General features: G+C 30.4%; 1 protein-coding gene across 1 annotated transcript in view; it reads left to right on the top strand.

Moving 5' to 3' along the window:
- The window catches only part of LOC147072772 (lachesin-like), a 92,795-nt gene extending 66,783 nt beyond the window's left edge, over window positions 1-26,012 (top strand). Inside the window, exons 4-8 of the mRNA XM_085945706.1 lie at window positions 14,098-14,268; window positions 18,342-18,470; window positions 20,214-20,352; window positions 22,996-23,147; window positions 25,966-26,012. Of these exons, the coding sequence (XP_085801832.1) occupies window positions 14,098-14,268; window positions 18,342-18,470; window positions 20,214-20,352; window positions 22,996-23,147; window positions 25,966-26,012 (638 nt within the window). The remainder of the gene's footprint in view (window positions 1-14,097; window positions 14,269-18,341; window positions 18,471-20,213; window positions 20,353-22,995; window positions 23,148-25,965) is intronic.
- Window positions 26,013-27,022: the final 1,010 nt, after the last annotated feature.

The raw sequence follows: 27,022 nt of genomic DNA, 5'->3' as shown, positions 1-27,022 counted from the left end.
TACCGGACAAAGAACCACCGAACAAATAAGAATACGAGCTAAGAAAAACATTGTAATATGAATGTGTTGTGTTTTTTTCCCTATATGTTTTAACAAATACCGGTATTTAATGAGGAATACCAAAATACTGGTATTGATATTTTCAATCAGTAATTCTATCTCTACAGATGAGATATCCGCGACGAATTAATAACAATTTTTGAGACAGTACCAAGTTAGTGAAAAAATATGATGAAACCGATAATAATATTATCTTTTACTTTTTTTTTTTGTAAAATATTAAAAATTGTCTCTACGACTCTTAGTACGCTAGTATTACTATTTGCTACTATTGATATCGTTGTTACCGTCACCATACGCGACAATATAATAGGTAAGAAGTAGTATAATATAATGTTTAAATGACTTTTTGTGGGTTAGAACTTTGATATGCGTATATGAGGTTATGTTGTATACATTACGACCTCACTTACACTAACACAACTACATCGAAATCTATGTTTCAATTGTGTCGCAGAGAGATAAGGTCGTAGGCCGCCGTAGACGTGTGGACCGGGTGAAAGTTTAACTAGTACTTCTGCAATAGGGTACGTTTCACGAAATGATTCTGTCGATAGGTTAACATTTCTGGGTTATCGTACTAAAATGTTACCATAAAATTTTATTGGGATTTGAAACTTTGATATTTACATATGCCATATTTGTATATGCTGTGAAAGATAAGGCAGTCAAAAACATAGACAGCTGCTGAAGATACGTGTTTAATATTATGTAATACAAGTTTCTTAATAAATTTATTTACCGGACTTTTGTAAAAATTTAGATGTGGTTAGTAAAGTTATATTAAATAATAGTTGTCATAACACGTTGTCTATCTAGAGGAAAATATTTATTAGGTATTCACTCAATCTGTTTGATCTTTGCTTTGGATCAATTACACATTTAAAAAAACCTAATAATTATTCCAGAGGTAGAATTAGATCAGATTATACCACCATGGGTGTCTAGACATAATGATTTGAATATTATATTATTTTTTTCTAAGTCCAATTGTACCAGAGATATTTTAAATTTTTTTATCGGTCGTATGAGTTATAAACCCCAATATTCTTTGTTTTACTTGCTTATGCCAAGTTGCAGAAATTCATCACCATCTAGAATACTTTTAACATAAATAGCCCTGCATAGACCTAACTGAGATGTTGCCTTTTTGTAACGGTACTACGGTAAATAAAGGTCCTTTTTACTTCTCTCCAGGATGTATTATGTAGTTAGAACACAATCAATATTATGTCTTATCCAAGATAATAGTTGTGTCCGAATGGGTGCTAAAAAAAGCGAGTAACTACAAATACTGGCCACAATATCTGAGGGCGTCCTCTTCCTAATGTTCAGTTTAAAGACAGCATGATGCTTTACAACAGCGTTTTTCAAATGCTATTTTGCGGAACCCAACGTATCTAGCATGATATATCAAAGGTACACATTCCGTGCTTTAGTAATTTTTGTATTTTTAAATAAATTCACATAAATTATTGAGTTGTTGGCATGATATGAAGCACTGATTACAGACACCTTTTTAGCCAAGTAATATGCGACTTCTCACCATATTGGATAAATAGCCATTGTTTAGAGCTTGTTTGGTGGTACTACTTAATAACTACTTAAGTATTTATGACTTTTCCTCTGTTTATCATGCTTTGCAAAATAGGCTTGGAAATTATACTTTTTGGGTCGTTTTGGCGGTAATTAATTTATTTTACTTATTTCTTACAGCTGCCTACTTTAGATTATTATAAAAAACATTTTAGAGAAAAGAGAATTCTCATCACAAGTGGTATCTATCTTCAGTGGGCAGGAAGGGCGACACTCGTTGATAAAGGTCGACGTTTTGATATTGGTCGGTTGACAAGGTGACGCAGTGTCGCCGTATCCCGGTGTCATAGCGGCCCGGTGTCGTACTCGAGTGTCGCGGTTAGGGCGTGTAGTGTGTCGCCACATGGCTTGACATAGTCGCCCATTGTCAATTGGAGGAAATTCGTCTCGGACGTTGAGCATTGAGATACAATAATGCAACAAATTATGTCCTTAAACTTACGAGGCAATCTAAAGACAGGGTTATTTATGATTTATTTTTTATCTATGTTTTTAATACTAGCCAAAATGACAAAAATTAAAGTATAAGTAAAAATGTCTTATTCCCGACTCGCCGAAGTCCGATAGACATGAGACACGGAATACTCTATGGCACTTTACTTTGCAAAAGTTTTGTTCAAAATTTGGCAGCGTATTTTTCACAATTGATAGCCGCCACTAAATTGGTCATCTATTAAATAATTAAATATTCTAGTTTCAACTAAACACATTGAAAAAGAGAAACCAAATTGATAAACATATTATTTGACGTCTAATTAATATCTTGATAATAATTTATATAATGTAATTGAGTGCTGTTGTATTATTTTGTAGTTTTGAAAAATCCCGATGTTCAATATGCAGATACTACGAGTCTTCGAAAATTGACATAATAGGTTACTGTAAACTAGCATCACCAGAATGAAAAAAATAAATGCTTAATAAGAAGCTAATAATGCGATAATAGTGTTATAGATTTCATATTAAAAACTTACTGTTTGATTCAAATACCTAAGTAACTATAAAATGTTATTGTCAACCGAAGTAGTCTTATTTGCATATTATATAATATCTGTAGTTTAATAATAATTCTCCTTTTTAAATACTTGCAAATATTGTTAAACATAAATTCTAGGTGTATATAAAAATTATGAAACCTTCATAATTCCAGGAAAAAAACACAGAAAAAAACAATAGGTGGTTTAATCAGTAATATTTTAATAAGAAACAAAGATCATAAAACAGTATGTGAAAGTACACTGAGTTAAATAAGTAAACAAACGTTATTTAAAGAAATTACAAGACAGTTCAAACAAGCAAGTCCACTAAACACACTCTCACTCAAGTGGAATGTATCATCTTGATACGAAATAGTGTGGATTGTTTACAACATAATTATCACGTTCCAAACCCTTTGGTATTTGAAGGAGTTTAGATTCTCGCTGGGTCATAAAATCACCTCTTCTATTTCGTCGGCTTACTATGCAAACCTTCTATTTCTGTTTTAGAAAAAGTTTAGGACAGGGTTAAAACGTGTTGTTAATTACAATTCTTTTATAAATATAAAAGTTTTTCTAAGATATTATTTAAAGTGCACTCTTTTTTAATAAGTATAAATCATAAATTTTAAAAAAAATATTTATAAAAGAATTGTACCTAATAAATAATACGTTTTAACTCTCTCCTGAACTTATTTTCTTAAACAGACATAAAATGTTTGCATAGTAAGATGACGATTTGTAGTATTAGGTTTATTCTAAATAATATAGACAATACAATTTTCTTCTAAGTATATGGTTTTTCTATTACTTACCAATCTATAAATAAGTATTAAATGATACATGGTTGTATATTAACGATTCGAAATATAGCTTTTTTATATTCTAGTAATCTACGCAAGATTACATTTATTATGTATTGTATTTTTTGTATAAAACAGCATAAAAACGTTAATTACATTGTTTCCTTCCTATGGCATACTTTTTCTCTTCCTTATGGTCGTTAACAACCTTTTGATAGTTAATTTATATCCTGCTACAGAGCGCCAAAACACTTTGTCACACTTTTTGACAGTGGGGAAATTTAATGCAACGAAAAAATAAATAACCATATAAATGAGAAATATCTTACACATAGCTCTGTAGTCTAACCGCTAATAGTAGCTTTATATTATAATAACTAAGTTAAAAGCAAGGACGTGCAAAAACAATTAATACTAATGATAAAAATGTGGTGTATGTCTATCTGTTCCTTATCGGGCATTACTAAAAAACTATTGAACCAATATTATTAAATCTTTCACAGCTTTGTAAATATTTCTAAAATAATGAACACGTGAAAATATGAGATGACGTGTACATAAAGAAATAAAAGTACGAATCATTCAATTTCATACTCTGTTAATTTGTCAACTTTTTGTTACCGTATTTCATGTGGACATAGTCGTGGAATATTGCTTGTAACTAAATATCTCTTCTTCTTTTGGTGCCGTATTCATCAATAATATTGGCAATTAGCTTGAAGTAGGTACACCTTCTCTCCTAGACCAGTCGTATCAGATCCCAAACCCTTTGGATACTGAGCTAATTTGCCAAAACTATCTTATTCTTTCCCTACATTATGGGTTGGATTAAATAATACTTCACATTGCATAAAATATGGTCGAAGGTGCAGTTTTCTTTACATTGATAATGTGATCATCTCAGGATATCTGCATGAATAGCCGATACAGTTAGATCTCAAAAGCTTTTAATCTTCATATTGTCCATTTCTTTAATATTCGAGCTTTAGCTTTGATTTAGATCAATGATTTATTATTATAAGTAAGGAAAAATTGTTATGATTATGTTATGTAATTCTCAAATATAATATGTAATAATTCAATCATAATTATTGCCCCTCATCTTCGTATTTTTAGGGTTCTAATTTGAAAATACAAAGTATTTTATTACCATCAAAATTGTATTTAGCACCATAAAATACTTGTGTTAATTGAAAATCGATAAAATTGAGGTAAAATTGATTAATTTATTTTAGTCTGTATGTACAAGTATCTATCATAGATAATAATTGAAACCCAGACTTTTACCGCTGGCGTTTCATCAACCGGTAGTTAGGCGTACTAGATAGAATGCTATATGTGCGGGAGGATATCGGATGACGGTCTCAGCTGAAGACTCATCTACTTTCGTAGCCAGTCGCACATGCTCGACGTAGCAAACGCAGCGTCTAGAAAAGTTCTATATAATATATTATAGTATAATAAACGCAGCGTATCACAGTCAGAAGTCCAGAAGAATAGTTTCTTGATTCTTTTAATTATAAAACAGTATAACTACCAACTGTTTTATGTTTTATATCGTGTTCCAGACATAATAAATTAAATTATATTCTGAATAAATTTCCGAAAAACTAATAGTTATATCTCTATTTTCATTTAATTGTTTTCAAGGAAGCGCCATTAAAATAATATAGAATCACATGAAACGATAAATTTTAGTGGAAAAATGCAAGATAAAATTAATTTCCTCTTTGACTATAAATAAAAAAGAAAATGGTCGAGAAATACGGTATTTTATAGGAACAATTTAATTGTTATTAAATCTGTATATCAACAAAAACATTTAAAATTAAGATTATTAATCATCTGCCTTCTGTAATTAGTTAAATTTTTAGCTACATTACAAAAACCACATAGCTTAATTTTTCGTTATTATTATTTATCTATTCTATTCGAAAATACTCAATAAATTTTAACTAAATTACATATATAAAATTGACGAAATGTTGTTGTGTTGATTGCATTTTCATGATAACAACTCAGTAATAATATAAAAAAATACCACCTATCAGCAATGTTTAGTAAATATCACCCTTAAAACATATATATATATATTATAAACTCGATGACGGTCTAAAAACCAAGCACGTTTTTGTTATTTACGTTGTATAGTTTTATCTAAATACGTATATACAATACCTAGCGATATAATATTATGTCGATATGATGTGTTTTGTTAGTGATTACTGATATTAATAAATTCCTGAATTCTGTAAGTTAATTTATATAATATATGCTTATATATTTTACACATCTATAAAATGTATAAATATTCCAAAAATACTGTACAAACTGAATAACTAATAACAAATAAATGAGCCGTATTATCGTAAGTATTGGTTGCCTCCCTTAAAATGTTGCCACTTGAAAACTCCCTCTGTATATGTAGAGTCTAAAAACCACAAACTCGGTCTCCCTACCATCTTTTCTGTTTATGTATATTGTAGAAGAGCATTTTAGATAGTTGGGTATCATTTATTCTTCAGCCATCCTCAACGATGTACCAGGCTCTTCTAATTACTTTTCTGTTACCTAAAGAGAAACTTAAAAAATATGTTCTTTAATATCCATTATTTACTTACTAACTTAGTTCACTTGTAATGCTAAAAGCAAACACAATATCGAAACATATTCCTCAGTTCATCGCCACGTTTTTTTTCCTCCCGCCATGCGAGATCTGCAGCGCGTAGATCGCTTTTGTAGTACCGCTGCAGGGTGAGGAACGGTCGGCCTCGGCGATGAAATCATATACTAGCCACGCAAATCATCTCTTCATGACTACTTCAATCACCGAGGGCTGATGTTTCTGCACACGAACTAGATTGTTTGTGATGCGGTTATACCAATGTAGAAGTAGTTGGAGCCTCTTATCCATTTAACTGAAAATAAAATTTTTAAAAGAAGTGATTAGTCAGCTTAATTCCAAATAAATTATCGGATATATATTTTCTTTGGTGAGTTAAATTTTGAATACATATACCTAATAAACGATCCAAATATTACAAAATGTGGTTTTGGTTAAGTGAAGGATGATAAAGGTTTTTTTAGGTACTTAATTTTATTTAGTACTACATCACTGTTGATCATTAATTAATATAGGGAATCTATCGAGTACAAACGCTTTCTCATTTAGTAAATGGGATAAATTAAATTTATATAAAATGGCGTCATGCTTCTTGTTGAGTCGGTCTTAATAATAATACACACAAAGGCGTTTCGGTGAGATTTTTCGTTCGTCTTGTCTACAATGAACTACCCGGCGAGATAATATAAACACATCCATCAAGTGGTAGGTGGTTAAGAAATTCCCCTTAAATGAAAATGAAAATCGCCCCGTCTTTTGAGCAACACGCTCGCGAAAATATTCAACACGGGGCTTATATTTTACATATTATTATGAAGGGAAGATTTTAAATGTTTTCAAGTCTTGAGACAAAACTCAACAAAAACATTATTTGATTTTACCATCATTATTACCAGTCAGTCACTCTTAATTCATTTCAGAATGAAAGTGTTTCATAATTATATCCTTTCTTCTCGGTTAACTTATATGTATTTAAATATGTCTCGGCTATCACCGAATATTATATTTTTACTGTGATGAAAATAGTATAAGTATTATAATATGTTGAAAAATAAAATAGATAACCTATATTCAATTCAAGGTTTTGACAAATTGAATTATATCGTCACCTTACTATTAAAATCTCGTTAGTCTGTTTGAGAAGAATGTTGAGGAGATAGAACAAACGTAATAAAACCAATATTTTAAAAGCCTATCTAATCGATGAATCTGCTAATAAATACTGGTTGTAAAATACAAGATTTTAATTCCAAAACTACGAGACATACGAGCTTTTAAAATTTGTCGATAGATGGGCAGCATACTAGACTAGAGAATCTAGAAAGAGGTTTTGATATGATTTTAAATGTTTTTTTTTTTTTTTTAATATTTTCGAGCAAACTATTTTTTTCCATAATATCGGACTAACGAGGTCTTAATAGAAAGGTAACAATATCTATTGTAATTATTTACTTCATAACTCTTGTCTTTTAATGTCTTTTAAAATTCCTGCGTATTATGTACAAGTTGCATTTCTTTTTGGGTCATATTATATAGTTTAGGGCGGTATTTTATTTTTAATATATTTTATAAAATATGTAAGAAATTCTCGTTGTTTCATTCCTCTATTCCTATAGTTATAATATAGTCTTAGCTTTTAAGTCTATATTTTGTACCCATACTTATTTATACATAATATACTCTTTGAAGAACCGTTTTTCAGTCATTAAATTAGTACACATTGAGTGTGCGCAGAATTCTAATACATATATTATAATATATCAGGTAAAAGCCATATTGAGGTTATGACAGTTCCAGTTTTTGAAGTGTCTTAAGGCGATGTCTATACTTACCAGAGGCACCTAGCGGAAAAATACAAAGTTTGCAATTTGAGATATTTTTTGATAATTTATTTACAATTTCAACTGTGTAAATTTGTATCTGAAAACATTAAAAAGAAAAATATTTTTTATTTTAAGACAAAGATAAACTTACAACTGTAAAAAATGTAATTAAACGTGAATTTGTTGAATCGGACCCCATCTTATTATTACATAATGTTTGATAGTCATATTTATTATTAAAATTTAGTTAATTAAGCTAAGCTATCTAAGCATCGCCTAAGAGATGTTTGACTAATTCGTAGTTTTAATATTTTTTTTAAATATAAATTGTGTATAACTTGAAATCCTTTTTATTTATATCAAATAGAGCTTCAATATTGTCACCATTGATTTTAGTATAAATTATCAAAAAAAAAATATTTAAAATTGCAAACCTCATATTTTTCCGCTATGTTTCTCTAATAGATGGCGCATTTAATTTAAAGCTTTGTAATAATTTTCACCCACCTTATCAAATTGGCAAGTTAAAACTTACATAGGCTCATCTTTTTTTTAAACCTATTATTTTTAATCCAAAATTCCAAATGTTTTATTGTCTTGAATCGCTTATTTGTTGAGATCATATATTTTTTAATAAATACCTAAAACTCATATACCTTCTACAAATGTCTTGGAAGTAATTATGAAACAGGAAATATGTTAAAGAACAGGATATTATGAAAGGAAAAATATGTTCAATCGTAATACAGTAGTAAAACCAAATGCTGGAACGACAATAAAATGCTTGATAGAGAAACACTTATAACATTATTAATCGCTACAGAGCTGGTTACGTTCATCGTTCGCTTATGACGTATAACAAATGGTTCTTAATGTCAATGTGGAATTGACAATGAAGATATAAAATCATGTTGCTCGGCAATATTCCCTGACGGTCAAATGCAAGGGTTCCTTGAAAATTTAAGAAATCAAAATTCTCAATAAACACGTCTTGACCGTGAGGTATTAATAATAGCTTAGCCAAACATCAAAGTTCGTATACATATTTTTTTCTAAGAGAATGTGAACTGCAAGTATGAATTATAATACTTTAGGTTTTCATTGTAGATGGACGAAAACCGCTTTTTAGTGACATCGTTGATGACGGAAAGACTGGTGGTAGGTTGCTCAAATGAATCGAAGAGAGAGTTAATTTTAGCGAATGAAGAGTACAAAAATACAAAATATGTGGTGAGATATGCTCAGTCTGGGAAGTTATGGTAAAGTGTTTTGCTCGGTGAGGTCAGCTTAATCCGAGGCACGCTGATATAGGGTACTAACCAAGCCTGGAGTTGTCGCCCCTCATCGAAGTAAGTCACACCTGCAGAATGTCCTGATCATAGATGAGGCGATTGTGCAATAATTGTGTTACTCGCTGATTATCGTGATGTCGCAATTACGCTGACAAGGCCTGAGGTTGTTGACTACCACAATACCACACGGGTGTAACTAATAATATGTAATATTATTTAACCTACTTTAAAAAATAATATGTTTATCAATCTTGTATAAATTGAATGTAGCCTCATCAGCTGATAATATAATAAAGTAAAATATATTAGAAACCTAATTCTGTTGTTCATCATAATATTTTTATTACGAAATATATTTGTATGATAAGTTTATACTTCATCGGACCAAGTTAAGTATGATAATTTTAAGAACATCCATTAAATTGCATTATTTCAAGTAGTACGTACATAGCAATCATAATATATATTCATAAATTATATTTAATATTTTAAAATGTCTGTTCGAATACCTCCATTATAATACAGTATAATAATAATCCCTAGAGTTGATTAAATTAATTTGTGTTTCAAAGCAACGTTGAATAATATAATTAACACGGTGTTTATAAAAAAAATCGTTATGTATTTATTTTCATATACGTAATAGTAAATTTAAAGCAAGGTTTTAATAAAAATTTTCTGGATTTTTTTTAAATTCTTTTGTTCTGATATTCCAATGATAGTGATATCGAGATTTGAAAAATATACCGTATGCTTTTAACACTAATGTTCAAGGCGTATTAGACGAGGTCATGCTTACACTGTTGAAAATAACAGTGAGAGTATTAGATATATAAGCTTTTATTATACCCATAGTGCATTTATAACGTCGAGCTTTTCTTTGTACCTACTATATCTATATTATACTTAAATAAAATGGTAAATAATTTTACACATTTTTTTCAATATCTATCTTTCTTTGAATAAAATAACCTTTTCCTAAAATATCTACCTACCTACGCTTAATATCAGAGTAGATGAAACAACATACCATTAACAGTTTTTATTGATGACAAATTGTTCTGAAGTTTTTAAGAATAATAAGAATATTATAACCTGACTGCGGTCAATATTGATGACTTAAACATTGTAAAAAACATAAAAAAACTTTACTTTGTTTACAATTTATTTAAGGTGATTATGTATAAGACATTATAAAAATACTTGATAATGTATAATATAAAGATAGTAATATTATATAAATGAAAAACGTGTCCTCTAAATCGTCAATGTTATAGTACATAATTTATGACGCTACAACTTTATCCTGGACAATTCAGCGCCGACACTTTCCAGTTACTTTGGCCAAGCATTCTTACATGTGGCGCAGTCCGGCTGTCCATGTCTATTTTTGTCTTCAGTGGAAGTAACTCTTCCAGCACATTATGCACGTGGCTGTTTTAGCGCATTCTCTGAGTCTTCATATTCCACGTATCCTTTATGCCTCCATAAAATATTGCACAGCTTTTCACAATATCTTGACCTCCAAATGCCGTCATCTTGAACAGCTCTAAAGATTTTTCTCGAGACCCTCCTCTAAAATATATCCAAATTTATATCATCAGGGTTGCTAAATACCCATTATTCTGATCTATATGCTAATACTGGATGCAAGAGAGTTTTATACTTATAGATTTTTTTAAATTTTATAGATTAATTAATTCCTAAGTATATCTAGTATAATTGTTAAGTTCTCTTGATGGCATTCTATTCTTAATTTGTAGTTTTTTTTTTAAATTAGATTTAAAAATATGTTAATAATAACTGTGTAGTTTAAACAGTACTATTATCGGAAGAACAGTCATCTTTGAAGACATGGATTGCAAGGTCGATCACGTTATCATGTTTTTCAGTGCATGTTCGTTACAGTTAAATCACTCAAAATTTGGCCAAATGCTGATAACTATGTCATAGAATATTACATTATTATTACAATATTACCTATTACATAGAAGCTCATAATATGCTTAGTTGTGTAGTAAACATGGTTTTTTAATTCGCTTTAAAACTCGGTGTGATCACAATAATAAAGTTCAATTTTGATAAAAAATAAAACGTACATATTTTGTATTAATAAATTTTCTCAAATTGAAAACTTTGTAATTTACTGCTTAGTATCTAAGTAGGCGGACATTCATTCCAAGATAAAATTGGTATCGTGTTAGGCCTACTTGTTAGATTATCTAAAATAGTATTTCTGCTCTTCTTTGCATTATTTTTCTTTTATTTCAGAAAAAAACTAGTCAATACGTGATATAATTTTACTGAATCACACTATACTTGGCATGTATATTGAGACCGTCTCAATGTTCCTGGACATGTCGGACGGACATGGGTCAGAGGACGATAGGATTACAACTGGAAGGCATGTGTCTTTTACATTTATCTCTGCTTCGTACCAGAATTAGGCTGCCCGGTTTGGATTTATTTTTTGACATATATTTTGTCCGTTGAATCATTAATTCACACGTATGTTACATCGTAACAATATGTGTAGAGAGTATGGACACTTTTATTTTTTAGACTGATACTTGCTACGTGATAAGTTGATTTACTATGTTGCTGTGCTTGTAAATGTATCATAATTATCTTATACTAAAATTTTTTTCTATCCTGCGTTTATTATATTATATTTTTGCATTCAAACTACGTCAAAATATGCCAAATAATTTTATATATTGGTAGATAGATACTTAAATTATGTTATTTTAATCGAAACATAATATTATATACGTATGCAGTATCAAGTTTAATATGAATTTGATTACTTAGAATAATGAAGCCTAAATCTTACATAAACTTTTGTCAGTTTATTTGAAAGACCTACTATAAAATCTCAATTATTTAAAAGGAAAGTTGCAAAGTATTGATGTGGGTATTTATAATAATCATAGTGCATCAATATTTATATTCAGTATGTAATAGCGCCTGTACATGTAGGTACATGAATTTACTGCTGACAGTGCATATTATCGCAACCATAATAAGAAAATGCACGTGTAAACATGTTTTAATCCTACAACAAGTAGCAAGATTACATGCATGAATCAAAAAAGTTCGGAAGCTTTTGAATTTTCACGCGATAATTTTATTGAATCGTGCAAAATCTTCGCTTGCGCAGTAGAACGATTGTAGCGAACCTGCCAGTAAAAAAGTGAAGTACACCGCTCAGAAACTCATTTTGAGGTTAACCGATTTTCACGACCTGACGACTATAAAATGACAACATCACGTCTTGCTTACTCTTCAAGAATGAGATTGGTGAGTCAGTCAGCACTTTTACGTATAAAAAGTGATTATCGCGATAGTTTAAAAATAAATACACACTCTTGGTTCAAGTAACTCCATATACGTGTACAAGCGCTATAAGTACATGTACGAGCATAAAATTTATATGAGCGAAGGTTTGAGAGACAGTTTAATCGTATCTATTTTTACTGTTCAATAAAATTTAATTCATTTTTGTTCCATTTTAGTATATCAACAAAAATTGAATCTTGATAACCCGCTTTTAGACCTCCAAAATTGCCAACAATTATTAGAAACTGTAGCTGATTGCCGCAACTGCGTGCATAAACGCTTATTTCCTTTTATATGCTTCGCGATTGCTTTAAACCTGGTTGCCGGCGGTGGCATTTAATTCGAATAGTTCCTAAATTTAGTGATTTATTTAAAAAATATTATGAGCATCACAACTTATTAATTCTAGACGTTCACAATAATTTTGCACGTTATAATAAAAATACAAAACAAATATTTAAAAAAAAAATCATTACACATAACTGAAAATATTACGTTTTTAGGTAGCGTTATTAGTACTATCGTATCTGACACGTGGTAACGGTTTTGATTATCAAGAACTCATGACTGCGATGACGCATTTATAATTACGAGTGCAAAGAAACTCAAAATTTTCCAACCACCAGGTTTACAAACTATGTCACGTGTGAAAATACAAAAATGTATTCAAACCTTCAAAATAGTAGAAAACGAGCTTTCTTCACAAAAATAAAATTTAAACATTACAAAAGATGATGCGCTTCTTAAAACGATTTTGTTATCTGAATCAAAATGACTGGAGCAACATTTAACTTACTTATACGGAATGTATGGGTCCCACAATAATTTCCATATTCGGTGAAGATAGCATTCTGATAGATCTCTTTTAGGGTCATTTCATCTTACAAAGCCTCAAAACATTACTATATAATCCTTGAAAACAGTAGTTTTCGGCAGATACTGTATATGCGGTAGAATTAAAAAAAAATAATGGAAATTTAAAAAAAATGACGATACAGCTTCTTGTAATATCGAAGGTGAATAAATGGTATTGAAGCTGGCTGAGCCATAAACTATGATTGCCTCAAAAGAGTTTCAATCTAGCCGGATCTTTCTGCAAATTAGTCAGACTACATTATCTTAAATGGTTACTTTATACCATGCATAGGATGTATACGGCAGAGCTACTGGATGTTCGCTGGACATAATAATATACAAAAATACTGACGAGTTACATGGATTCTTGAAGGCCTGGTTTTAATAATAATATATCCTAACTGAGGAATAGTCATGGCCGAATAGGAGAAAAACATACCTACCTACGTACTCTACAATATATTATAATTTTAAAGTGGTATAATTTCTGCGATTAATACTGGGAACCTATTGGATGTCAAACATATTTGATTTTACAAATATTTTGATGATTCAATGTTATTTTGTGCTTCATACTATCAACGATTTAAAAATCATCAATATCTATAAAATTTTAACATAAATAAATTTAGATATTTCAAGATAATACTAGGAAAAGAAATGCACTGACTTTTAGTCATTAATGAATATACATTAATTCAATTCGAATAATAACTTTTTTTTCAACAGTGCCACCTGACATATCCGATGGCCGTACTTCGGGTGATGTCACTGAACAAGAAGGTGACAATACTACCCTGGTATGCAGCGCCACAGGAAGACCACAGCCCAGGATCATCTGGAGACGAGAAGACGGAGACCATATCTTGCTCAAGAAGGGCCATAGAGACGTCGTGAAAGGTAATATTTACAAGCATTAAAATAAAGTCTTTAGATTATATTTTATTGTATTTGTACCTCTCTAAGATAATCTCTTTTTACATAATAATATTTTTGTTTATACTATGTAACTATATTCATCTTTTTTGTCTTGTATATAATAATATTATGGCATGATTTACGCAGGATTGAATTGAATTTTAAAAACTCACCAACACCATCATCAAATAATTTTAATATTAGTTCAATGAAAACAAATGAGTTGCCTAAAGTCGTAACTCACATATTCCAAAAATCGAGTTTTGAGATAAACGCAAAAAAAACACTAGAACACTGTTTTTTTGTAATTACAAGAAAATTATTGAACTTCATTGAATATTAAGGAATGGGTAAGTCGATTTTCATTAATTCATATATTACTAAATAACACACAGAGCACTATAAGAAATAGATTGGTTCGAAAGACCTAGTTGACAAAAAATGAAAAATGTGAGTTATGACACCAACAATCAACTTTGTCAGCAATTTTCTCATGGTTTAAAGCAGGGGGGGCAAACTTTTTGGATGGAGGGCCAAATTCAAGAATTCAAAATGAGCGGCGGGCCGCAAGTAAAATACCATTTTTAGATATACACTATTTATTTTATTATCACGAAAAATAAACATTACAAAAAAATAATGAGAAAAATGAAACTGTTGTACATTTTTTAACATTTGTTTTAAATTCAGGTGTTAATTTTGTAGTTGATATTCTCAAAATTGCTTGTAAATGGGCATCGGAGATATTTGATCGTAAAGAATTTTTATTGAGGTTCATGATCAAAAATGTTTGTTCACATATTTTATAGGTTGATCCAAAAATAACGAAATTCTTGCATAATCTTTAAGTTGGTCGAATTTGTCTGAATTAAGGGCACTGTAAAATTTGGAGATTTCTTCACGACAATACAATTCTCTTAAATCAGTGTCACACTGCAGATTAATAATCTCAAGTTGTAACTCTGTCGGTACACTATCAATATCTATTGAAAATGGATTGCGTAATATTGCTAAACTTGTCTCAATTTTTCGGAAGTCACCAAATCTTTGTGAAAAATCGTCATTCAGAGCTTTAATAATTTTACCATATTTTTCAAATTTATATTCTGATATATTCAGCAACTTCAAAATTGGAAAGTGGTCCACGTTGTTATTCGATATTTGTCGAAGGAATAACTTGAGTTTTAATTGAAATCCATTCAAACTTTTTACCATATCATGGGCATATATTTTTTTTTAGTTAAAAGTATTTAAATGTGTCACGATGTTCAATGTAGAAAATAGTGGTTACATAGTGTGAGACGAGATGCAAGGAAGACGTACTAAGATAATACATTTACGAAACAATGAATTCTTCAAATTTTAATCTATTGTCAGTATTTTTTTAAAAATTATAAAAAAGTTATTCGTAATCAGAAGTACAATTAATGATGGCGGGCCGCAAAAAAATACCCGGCGGGCCACATGCGGCCCGCGGACCGCAGCTTGCCCCCCCCCTAGTTTAAAGTGATCTTTGATACTCAACATTTTTTCTTTGTATAGATTAATCCCTGTAGAATCACTTAGACTCCAGGCGACTCAAATACGTATAACTGATAAAGTTTGGTCAATATTATTTATGTTGGATCTCAACAGCATATTGGCTCCAAACGATGTCGGGTTAAAATATTATAAATAGTTATATAATATAAGATTGCTGATATTTTATTTTGTGAAACATAAAACAAAATACAGTAGGTAATTCATAAAAAGAATAACTTTTTATTAATTTCATACAAAATCCGTGAATGCAATTCCACGCCGGGTCAATGATTAATAAACCTAGCGCTAAATGAAAAATGAACATTATTCGACGAATCGATTTATGGAGTACACAAATCATGGCGTAATTGGATTACTCACTGAATGTAATGAATAATTGGGACAAGCGCTGTATAGTAGCGTGAAAGCCTTTTTGATTCGATTCCGATATTAATCCGAAAGCTCGCAAATGATTAATGCGTATAATATAATGTTATTGTTATTTTTATTATAACATGTTTTTGTTGTCATGCTTGTAATTAAATAATCAGCTTGATTGTGATTGCTGCAACGTAATTTTGTTAATGGATACTATTTATTACTATTGAATGGATTTTCATACAAAACTAATATTAACATTTAAAATTTGATATTGTTATGTTGATTCAGTTTTCAAAAATAAATATTTTATAAAAGCTCTTTTTTAAATTCAGTACGGTGCAATTACAATAATATTATGTTATATGGCTAGAAAATCGATATAGTTTTTAACGAGTAAGTTGTCAGTCTGTGACGAAAAATGTCAAATTGTATATTATACTAAATGACTGCATATATTATCATGAGTACCGAAGAAACAAATTGAGTCGGAACGACGCTAGTAAATTTAGAAACTTTACATAGAAAAATAGAAATTAACATTAAAAATATCTTAAACACAATCTTAATTCGGCTTTCTTAAGGAAGCTGGTGATTGTCATGACAGATCAATTGAATTTCAACTTATTTAATATGGGTACAAAATTTGTAATACGTCAGAAAGATGCGTGCTATACCTTAAACATATATGTGTCGCTGAGTTTCAAAACCCGCAATAACACTTTTTTGAAATAATTAAAATATATATATCGTTGGATTTGTTATTAAAATCTCTACATGAAAATTTTATCGCCTCTTTCAAAAGCCACTACGATTAACTGTCATTTATGAAACAAAATTAATGTGTCTATAAAATTCCGCTATAACACTACTGAAACATTCAAAAACATTTTTAGTTCAAAAAGTTTTTGTTGATTTTCTCAACATAATGAAAAAGCGTTATAGGGGGTTTTGAAACTCAGCGACACATATTATATATTATATATCTTGTGTGCGAGCGTGTGTATGTGCATGTGTGTGTGTGTGTATGTATTCGTATATATGTGTGCGCGTGTGTATGTGTGTGTTGTTGATGAGACTTGAGCCTACAATTAATATCGTAATCCAGACGCTGTGCTTTACATTTTAGCTATCGATGCAATCATTAACCACGACAAATTCTTTGTATCTAAGTTATAAACAATTTTGTATACTTTTTATAGTACCTATAGGTTGAGTGAAAAAGTCGTCGATTATTAATACAAGGTGGGGCGTGGAATTTTTTTTATTATTACTTTTTATCCTGTCACATGACACAGGAGATTTGATTTTACACCATTTAAAAAAAATTATCTTGTAAATAATATCACCCTCCACTACCAATACACTGATTTACTCAAATTCGGCAGTTTTGGTTCACTCTTTCAAGTACAAGTTTCAAGGTACATTGGCAATTTTAGCTCGGATGTTGTTCTGTAGGCCTTCCAGAGTTCGTGGACAATCGTTATAAAACCAAGGATTTGAGATAATTTCACTGGAAATAATCACAGGGGGCTAAATTAAGCAAGTGCACATTCCAGTTTAAGTTCATTCTCAGGGAGATCAGCCACCCGTGGAAGGCTTGTCTTATAAAATCCATTGAAATTCTGGCGGTGTGAGCTATCCCACACTGTGTAAAACCACACATTGTCCAGTTCCATGTCTTCGAGACCAGGGAAAAAAACTTCTAAATCATTGACAAATAACGGTCTGAATTCACGGTTACAGCACAACCGTTTTCTTAAAAAAAGTAAGGGACGATGATCCCTACTATTAAAATTGCACACCATACCGATCCAAATGAAAGGGTATCTCATGAAGTACCCAGGAATTCGTTTCACTCCAGTACCGCATATTCTGTTTATTAACACAGCCACTAAGGTGAAAATATGCCTCGTCTGAGATGAACACAAGTACGTTGATGGGTAAAGTGTCCACCAGCAGCTCAAATGGTACTTGTCAGGTTAAATAATCACACAAACATAAACCTTAAATACAGCGCCTCTCATTGATCCCTTCTTCTCCCCTCTGTGACCCCCACCAATTTCACCATGCCGTTTTCAAAAAAGAAAGTTCCCACGGCCCACCTGTATAATGAATTAGTTCTAATAATTATTATTTATTTATTCTTTCTATAGTGGACACTTTTGCGGGCGAAAACTTGACACTAATAAAGCTGGAAAGGCGACAGATGGGGGCTTACCTGTGTATAGCTTCAAATGACGTTCCACCAGCCGTTAGCAAGAGGATCACACTCAACATAAACTGTAAGTTTAGTAACTTAGGATTCTATTTTACTAGTAATATTTTCTTCCCACATTACGTGGTGTCTCTTACATTTAGCATGTCTATTTGTTAAGAAGTCGTCGTGTCAAAACTTTGGTACTATGTATGTACGAATTTTAATCTTAACACATTAGAAAATAAATAGTTCCAAACACTAGTGAACTGTATACCTATATTATATATTATATATTGTGAACAAAACAGTGACAGTATGGGAGCATAAACAGTAATCTTAATGTTAAAATTGACGACTGGCTTTCAAGTGCACCGGTCAAGAACGATTGTATCTTTCTTGCCCCAGCATTGGGTCTTAGGGCAAGCATAAGGTTGTGCCACTTTTCTAGGTACATCGTCACGTCTCACGCCTCCTATATTGTTAGGCTTGCAGCGCGTAGATTACTTTTGTAGTACCACTACAGGGTAAAGGAGGGTCTGCCACTGCGACGGAACCCTTGTAGGCCGGATACCTGTTGATTAAATTATCATATCGATCATAATATATTTTTTAATATTAAAAACAAAACAAGGTTTTTTTTAAATTATAGAGAAATGAAAAGTTAAATTTTAATATAGTAATAACTAAGTTTCACTAAATCTTGACATACATATTATATAGTATACTCCTTATTAACTGAATAATTATTGACATACATAATTTTGAAAACACTTCTGAAAATATATTATAACCTAGGTTATATGAAAGTATGGTGAAGCAGGCAAGTATGGTGAGGCAGGCTGATAATCAATTTGCGGCAAAATTTCCACGTTAACATTAAATTATATGGGTACGTTATAATGACCAAAGTAAATCCTCCGTGATGCCCTGCATTTTTTTTATCGTGTCGCTATTGCTCGTAAGTTGTCGGCTATTAATTGTTGACCTGCCTCATTCAGTTGTATGAGAAAGCCGATTACATGCCCCTGTTTTTATTTAATACCTCTATGATTATAACCAATATAAAAAAGTAAGACACCCCGCAGGAATCAAAACTGCATCTTCGAGTGTCGCGCCCACGCACATAGTCCACTATGCTAAAGGAGTCATACTTAATTACGACAAATTTTAATTAATGGCCTTTTAATACTCACTGAAGCATAGTGCATAGCTTTAGAATAGTAAATTATGTGCGTGGGCGGGATACCCGAAAGATACAGGTTCGATTCCTGCGGGGTGGAGTGTCTTACTTTTTTCAAAAAGATTTTTTATATTGGTTATAATATATTTTCTCAGAAGTGTTTTCAAAATTATGTATGTTCAGTAATTAGAATGTTACATTCTTAAATCTTGTGAATTATTCATTGAATAAAAAAATATTAATGAATAATTATTTATTTACATTAGATTATTTATACAAAATTTAGTTCGCTATTATACAAAGTACCATTTCTTGAATATAACTTAATGTATTATATAGAAGATTACAGTTACTATATAAAAATATAATCAGTACGTAGTTTCGATGTAACTTTTATACATTTTATTTAATTATAGACTACGATTTTATTAAATTAATCTTTTACCTTGCACTGAATATCCATGTTAGGAGATTTTAAATTTATTTTTTATTATATAATATATTTTCTAACTACTCTACATATTTGATATTCAGTTCACATTTATATATTGCACCATTGCAAGTAAATTGAAAATATGTTTTTTAAAATATTGAGTGAATTTAAATTGATGTTTTTACATAATTGAGATGCAATCATTTTGAATGCAGTTGCTCCTGTGATAAAAGCGCCCAATCAGCTGCAGGGGGCGCCCCTCGGGACAGACGTTCAGCTTGAGTGCTACGTGGAAGCATTCCCCAACACGATCAACTACTGGGTCAAAAACAGGGGCGATATGCTACTTACGGGGTGAGTACTATCTCTACTTTCTAGTCTATCATCCTAGTCAACCAGCATAAACGTGAACTTTTGAAATTTCCCGGGAGAAATGCCGGTAAATTTTTATTCACCATTTTTACACTGGCCACCTAGGAAACCAAAACGAAGTGGTACTCCGGATTTAAAAAAAATTAAATACCGAAAAAAAAACAATTCAAATGTTACAGTAAAATAATTACAAGATAAAAAGAACTTTTTATATACAACGTTTTTAAATTTTCTGTTGAAACATATAAACTTGACTTGACTAGCGTAAACGATCAAAAAAAAAATGTATTTGATAGAAATAACACTGAAACGTCATTTTGACACTCATATTGATTTCCATAGTAACGCACGTATATATTAATAATTTAGTTGTTAGGACCCTAGCAACCAATAATAGTGGATTGGTTTACGGATTTCTTCTAAAATAACTTTTCATACAAAAGGGAATTAACTGAAAGTGAATTTAATTCTACTTAAAAATGGCTAAAAGTATTAAAAAATGCATTGGCATCGTGTTCTGATATATTGTAAATGTTTCAAATGTCTAGCTAGTCGGGAAGTCAGTTAAAAATCGATTACAAGATTTGTACTTGACAAACAATCACCGGACAAGAATACGATCTAATAAAAACGTTGTAATGTAAAATGTGTTTTTATGTTGAGGGCCGTAAGTTTTAGATTATTAAATTTAATATTTTAACATTTTTAAATAATTGTACTATAACATTATTATTAGTATTATAAAAAAAATCAATGGATAAAGTAGGCCATTTTACTACAATTTACAAAAATACACCAAAATATTGTTAAAATATTATCATTAATATTCACAGTAAAATATATATTCGCATGTAGGTACTCAATACCTAAAATTATTTTTAATGAAATTTTACTGAGATAAAACATTAATAAAACATTATAAAATCACATAGTTCCATTGTCTACGAGAAATGATATTTGCAATGTGCTTGTCTATAAACACTTTAAATATTAAGAATATGTTTTCATACCCGATCTTTTAATTAGGTAATTAGGTTTTTACAGTATTTTATTGTATTAAATTGATATATAAACAAAAATTATCTGTATTTGTTGTCAGTGCGCATTTGCCATTGGTGAATCGCCCATGGTGCCTGAAAATCCCAAAAGGCGAAACCTGGCTCGCAGAAATTATTCAAATGGAATAGTACAAAACTAATAATTAGACTTAATAAAATAGACGTGCGGTGTAACGTTAGATTATTATATTAAAATTCATTATTTTCCATATTTTTTGTCAAATGAAATTATTAATCTTTAATTCATTGGAATATTATGTTAATATTTTAAACAAATAATGAAATGTGTTGTTGCTTACAAAATTGTTAACCAACTATTACATTACATCATATTGATGCAATAATAATTTTTGTTTAAGGCCATACCTCAGTTGAGGCATGGTCTAAAAAGATCGTGGCTAGACGATGCGCGGATTGTGTAAATGACGCTTGCCGAACGAAATATAATTTGTCATATAAATCCAACATGCGTCCATTTAATGTTATGTTTATTGTTCTATTAGTAACAATAATAATATATTCATTGACATGTTTTCTTTTTCAAATAAATGGGTAACGTTTTTAGTCATCTTTACACGATTTAAGAATTAATACCCCCGTCGCCATCACGAGACAAATTTACGTATTCACACCTCGACGTTCGCTCTCCGACTGCCAGCGATTCCAAAATTTCGTCGCGCCTATAGTTGAAAATTATTTGCCGTTTCACTGAAGTATCGTCTTAAGACGACGCATGTTGGATTTATATGACAAATTATATTTCGTTCGGCATGCGTCATTTGCACCCGCGACCCGCAATCCGCGCATCGCCTAGCCACGATATTTTAGAGCATGCCTCAACTGAGGTATGGCCTTAATCCCTTACCGTTACAATATACCCTGTTTACACGTCCATGGATTTACTACCGACAGTACCTATTATCGCGGCCATAACAATCAAAAAAGTTAAAAATCTTCCGAATTTTTACACGAAATTTCTGCGATATCTGCGTCTGCGCACAAAATACAAACAACACCACGCAAAGTATTTTGACGTTTGAAAATGTTCACAACCTGTCTACTAGCACCATAATATGACAGTAATTCGTGTCGCTAACGCTTAATGAGATATTGGCAAGACAGTCAGTGTAAACAATAATTATCGCGATAGTTGAAATTACTCACTATTCGTGCCAGTAAATCCATGCACATATACAGGCACTATTGCGTTAAAGTAATATTTTCGCGATTTAATAAAATTTTAAAGCATGGTTTTGATAACATTTTTTTGTTTGTATCTGTAAGCTCATGTTTGTATTATTTTAGAAAAAAAGTCTAAAAAATATATACATAGTAATTATTAAGAAACCTGAGTAACGTGATTTGAAATCAAAGAATGGGCAAGGTTAATTAATCACTATCCCAAAATGCCTCACCGATATTATTACTGATTAGAAACATTCTGCAATAAACAATTTAGCAGACAAAATAATCGAATAAACCTAATCATTTTTGCCAGAATTCATACGCCATAATCAGCACATTATTTTTATCTAATAAAGGAATGTATTTTTTTGTTCTCTTTCAGGAAGAAGCACACGATCAACGAAGAGAAAATAGGGCCGTACAAAGTTCACCTCCAATTAAGAATCATGAATTTCAGCAAGAGAGATTTGGGAACGTACATGTGCGTTGCCACTAACTCGTTAGGAAGGGCTGACGGCACGATCCGTCTATACGGTCAGTAAAACCATTTTATTGAAAGAACCTTTTCTTATGCTCTGAGTGAGAATTAGGATGGAAATTTATTTTTGTGGTTATTAACGAAAACAAAACAAAAGGATTATTTGGGAGATGAATGATTATTAATCAAGATTACTAATCAAAGAATTCAGGCTTATCTGTGTTGTTTTAATATTATTTTTTTAGAATTATTATTAATAACCATGTCCTTGCTCTTTCGCACAAGGTGGTTGTTAGTAATTTTGAACAATCACAAACACCTAGGCTTTGAGAAAAATAGATAATAATTGTGTCCTCACCGGGATAGAACCCAAAACTCACGGATGGGAGGCCAACGCCTTACGCACTGCACCACGAGAACCGCTTGTTTTAATAATGTGTGAGTTTTTCATCGTAAAAAAAAGAAACGACAAACTGAAATCAATATTGAGCATTCAAATCCATCTGAATAAATTATAATTAAGGATAGATGTACCATGTTAAGTTCGAAGAATTATAATTTGGGACCTTAGCCCAACCAATATGTATACTTTGTAAGAAAGAGATTATAATAATATAAATGTTGTCGTAAATATTCCACATAATATATTTTTCTCAACTTGACAATCAACATTAAGTAGGTAATCATACAAAATAGTAAATAGGTACATTCCGTATTCCGTTAATAAGTATATTCCAAAAAATATATATATATTTTGATAAAACATTTCTTTTATTCAACGAATAATTCACAAGATTTGAAAATGTAACGTTCGATATATTGAACATACATAACTTAAAAATACCTCAAATATATATATATCAATAGATAAAGCACATTACTAGTTATTATACAGGTTCAAATCTCATCAGGTGTCGTATTTTTTCTAAATAGATTTTTCCTGGTACAGCTGTTTATTATCTGAGGTGTTTTCAAGTTATGTATGTATGTTTTTATTTATATTTATTCATTATATAAATTATTCTTCTCTTATAGATTGAGACTAAAATATGAAAGAGAACGAGTGGGACCTCCAATTGTTATATAAACTCTCAATATTCGTATCAATGATATTTATTTATTGTATAAAAAAGGCATTTTTGTCCAATTGAAAATTTTTACGGTGATTTTCATACGGAATCCACAGAAAGCACAACCTAGATTTTGTCCTAAAAAATGATTCAATATAATATTTTTGATACTGTTTTGTTAATTTAAAAGGAAAATAAAAATAATACATAATATACCTATATATTAATATGATGCAGTCAATACTATTCTTTTATGTTTGATTTTCTGGCTAAGAAAAGATAATTCATCATAATGACATGATTTTTTTTAAACAGACCTCAGGTTGTTTACTTATTTTTCTTTAGTACAATATATGCATCTTTAATTTTATTGTTATTATTGTTTCGATCAATATTTATTTTGCATGTAGATGATTCAAAGCATGGATATTTGAATTTCTCCTTGTCCTTGCGTATACATATGGCTAGAAAAATGACTATCAACCTACTCCTTAACGCTTAGTAAAGTACTAGTAAATAATATATCTTATAACTCTGTCATGAAACGTGAGATTAAATACAATTAACAAAAAATATATTTCAACAGTTTTTATAGTTTATTAGTGGGAAATGACACCTTTTGCATATTGTCTCAATTTAATACTTACCTGAAATATAAACAATAATTATTGGAACATTTCAAATACAGTGCTAGTTTGTAAAATAATTACGATATAAAAAGAACTTTTTATATACAACGTTTTTAAATTTTCTGTTAAATCATATAAACTTGACTTGACTAGCTTAAACGATCAAAAAAATGTATTTGATATAAATAATACTGAAATGTCATTTTGACACTCATATTGATTTCCATAGTAACGCACGTATATATTAATAATTTAGTTGCTAGGTTCCCCTAGCAACCAATAATAGTGGATTGGATTACGGATTTCTTTCGAAATAACTTTTCATACAAAACAAAATAAAATGAAAATGAATTTAATTCTACAAGTATAAAAGTATTAAAAAAATGCATTGTCATCGTTTTCTGATATATTCTAAAAATTTCAAATGTCTAGCTAGTCGGAAAGTTAGTTAAAATCGATTGCAAGATTTGTACCGGAGAAATAAGAGTACGACCTTATATAAACGTTGTAATAATGTATTTTGACATGGTATTCAGTAGAAAAAGGCAGTAGTTAATAATATATGAGTAGGTTAAAAGGAAAAATGATTCTGTACATTACTTATACATTAAGATATTATTCTCATAAAAATGACATAATTCTTAAAGATTTTTAGGTATAATATAAATTATATTACCATATTAGTATATATTAAAATTATTAGGAGTATTTTCTGACATACGTCTATGACATGTATCCATTCCAAATTAAAAATGCATTATTTTAATAGTCACTCATTTTATACAAGATTCAAAAAAAGACAAAGGAATGTCGCAAATACTGTCACTTGCATACTATCCACACATTTTATTCAAGATTAAAGCAAACGAAGCGCATATCTATTCTATCTTCTGTCACTTGCATATAAACTATGTTTATATGACAATTTATTTTCTAACGTCAGAAATTGACATTTTTAAAACATTTTATTGTTTATTCATCGCTATGAATTTAAAAATCTATCGCAACAACACGGATGCCCTCTGAATTTTTATATGTTATATTATCTCTGCCTACTTATATTATTATGTTACATTTTCATTTATTTTTTTACGAGCTTAGTAAAATTAGAACTAAGAAATATTGATTATCAAACAGTGTTGCATGTAGAGTGAGATAAACAGGCTGCTTATAAGAAATTCAAATACACTACAGTAGCATAACACGGAATTATAGTGATTAAACTACCTGCAGGTATATAATGGTATTATTGATTCAGAGGAATACCTTTGGTACTCTCAGAATTTTTTAAATGTATTATCCCTGCCAACGTACGATACATTTTTAGTCAATTTGTTAGGCAGTATAGATCTAAAAATTGTAAAGTAGACAAGCACAATATTATGAAATAATATATATATTTTTTCAAAAAAGTACATCAATATATTATTTTTCTTCAATGTAATATTAAAACCAACATTTGAATTTTTTCATTGGCAAATATAAAATCTCATACAACACCACATTTGCTATTATTATAGTAACTGAGCAGCTACTTTCATAATTAATACAATTAAAAATGACTTTTTAGTTAGTCTTATTTGAAGATTTAATAGAGTCACTGTCGTGAATATCAAAAATGGAGAGAAACACTTATGTTTTAATTTTTAAACCTACCACATATTGTAAGTAATACAATTTATAATTTACCATGGATTACAACTAGGTAAACGCTGAATTTTTTAAACAGTCCTAGTTAACTAAAGTATATGTACGAAATTGTGACATCATTATTTTTTACTCATAAATATTAAATGGATGTGTTTAGTCATATATATTTTTATCAAAAATGTATTATTATAATATTTACCTATAACAAAACTACCATGCTATAGATATGCTATACCCAGTGTTTCCGAAAGTGTGGTACGCGTATCCCCTGGGGTACGGGAAGAGTTTGGTGGGGCTACGCGCTGCAACAAGCTTTGGCTGCGCCTGGGGCAACAAGCAATAATACGAAATACGACATAGAAGGTTTATCGCATGCGGAAGAAGAGCAATTGTTGGAAATAGATTCTTGAAAAATAAATAAAAAATGTACTTTGACATCATTCTGGTTGCAAATGCCACATGTGTTTCAAGTTTTAATAGAGAAAGTCCTGAAATATATCTTGCCTTTTCCAACTTCATATCTATGTGAAGTTGCTTTCTCAGCATCTGTGGACAAAGTCAAAAAAAGAACAGGCTTTTGGA

This window comes from Rhyacophila brunnea, unplaced genomic scaffold, assembly GCF_057557595.1.
Source record: "Rhyacophila brunnea isolate RB1 unplaced genomic scaffold, BYU_Rbru_1.0 scaffold_19, whole genome shotgun sequence".
NCBI classification, from domain to species: Eukaryota; Metazoa; Arthropoda; class Insecta; order Trichoptera; family Rhyacophilidae; genus Rhyacophila; species Rhyacophila brunnea.
The sequence above is the reverse complement of the archived record's forward strand: the minus strand, read 5'-3'. Positions and strand labels throughout refer to the sequence as shown.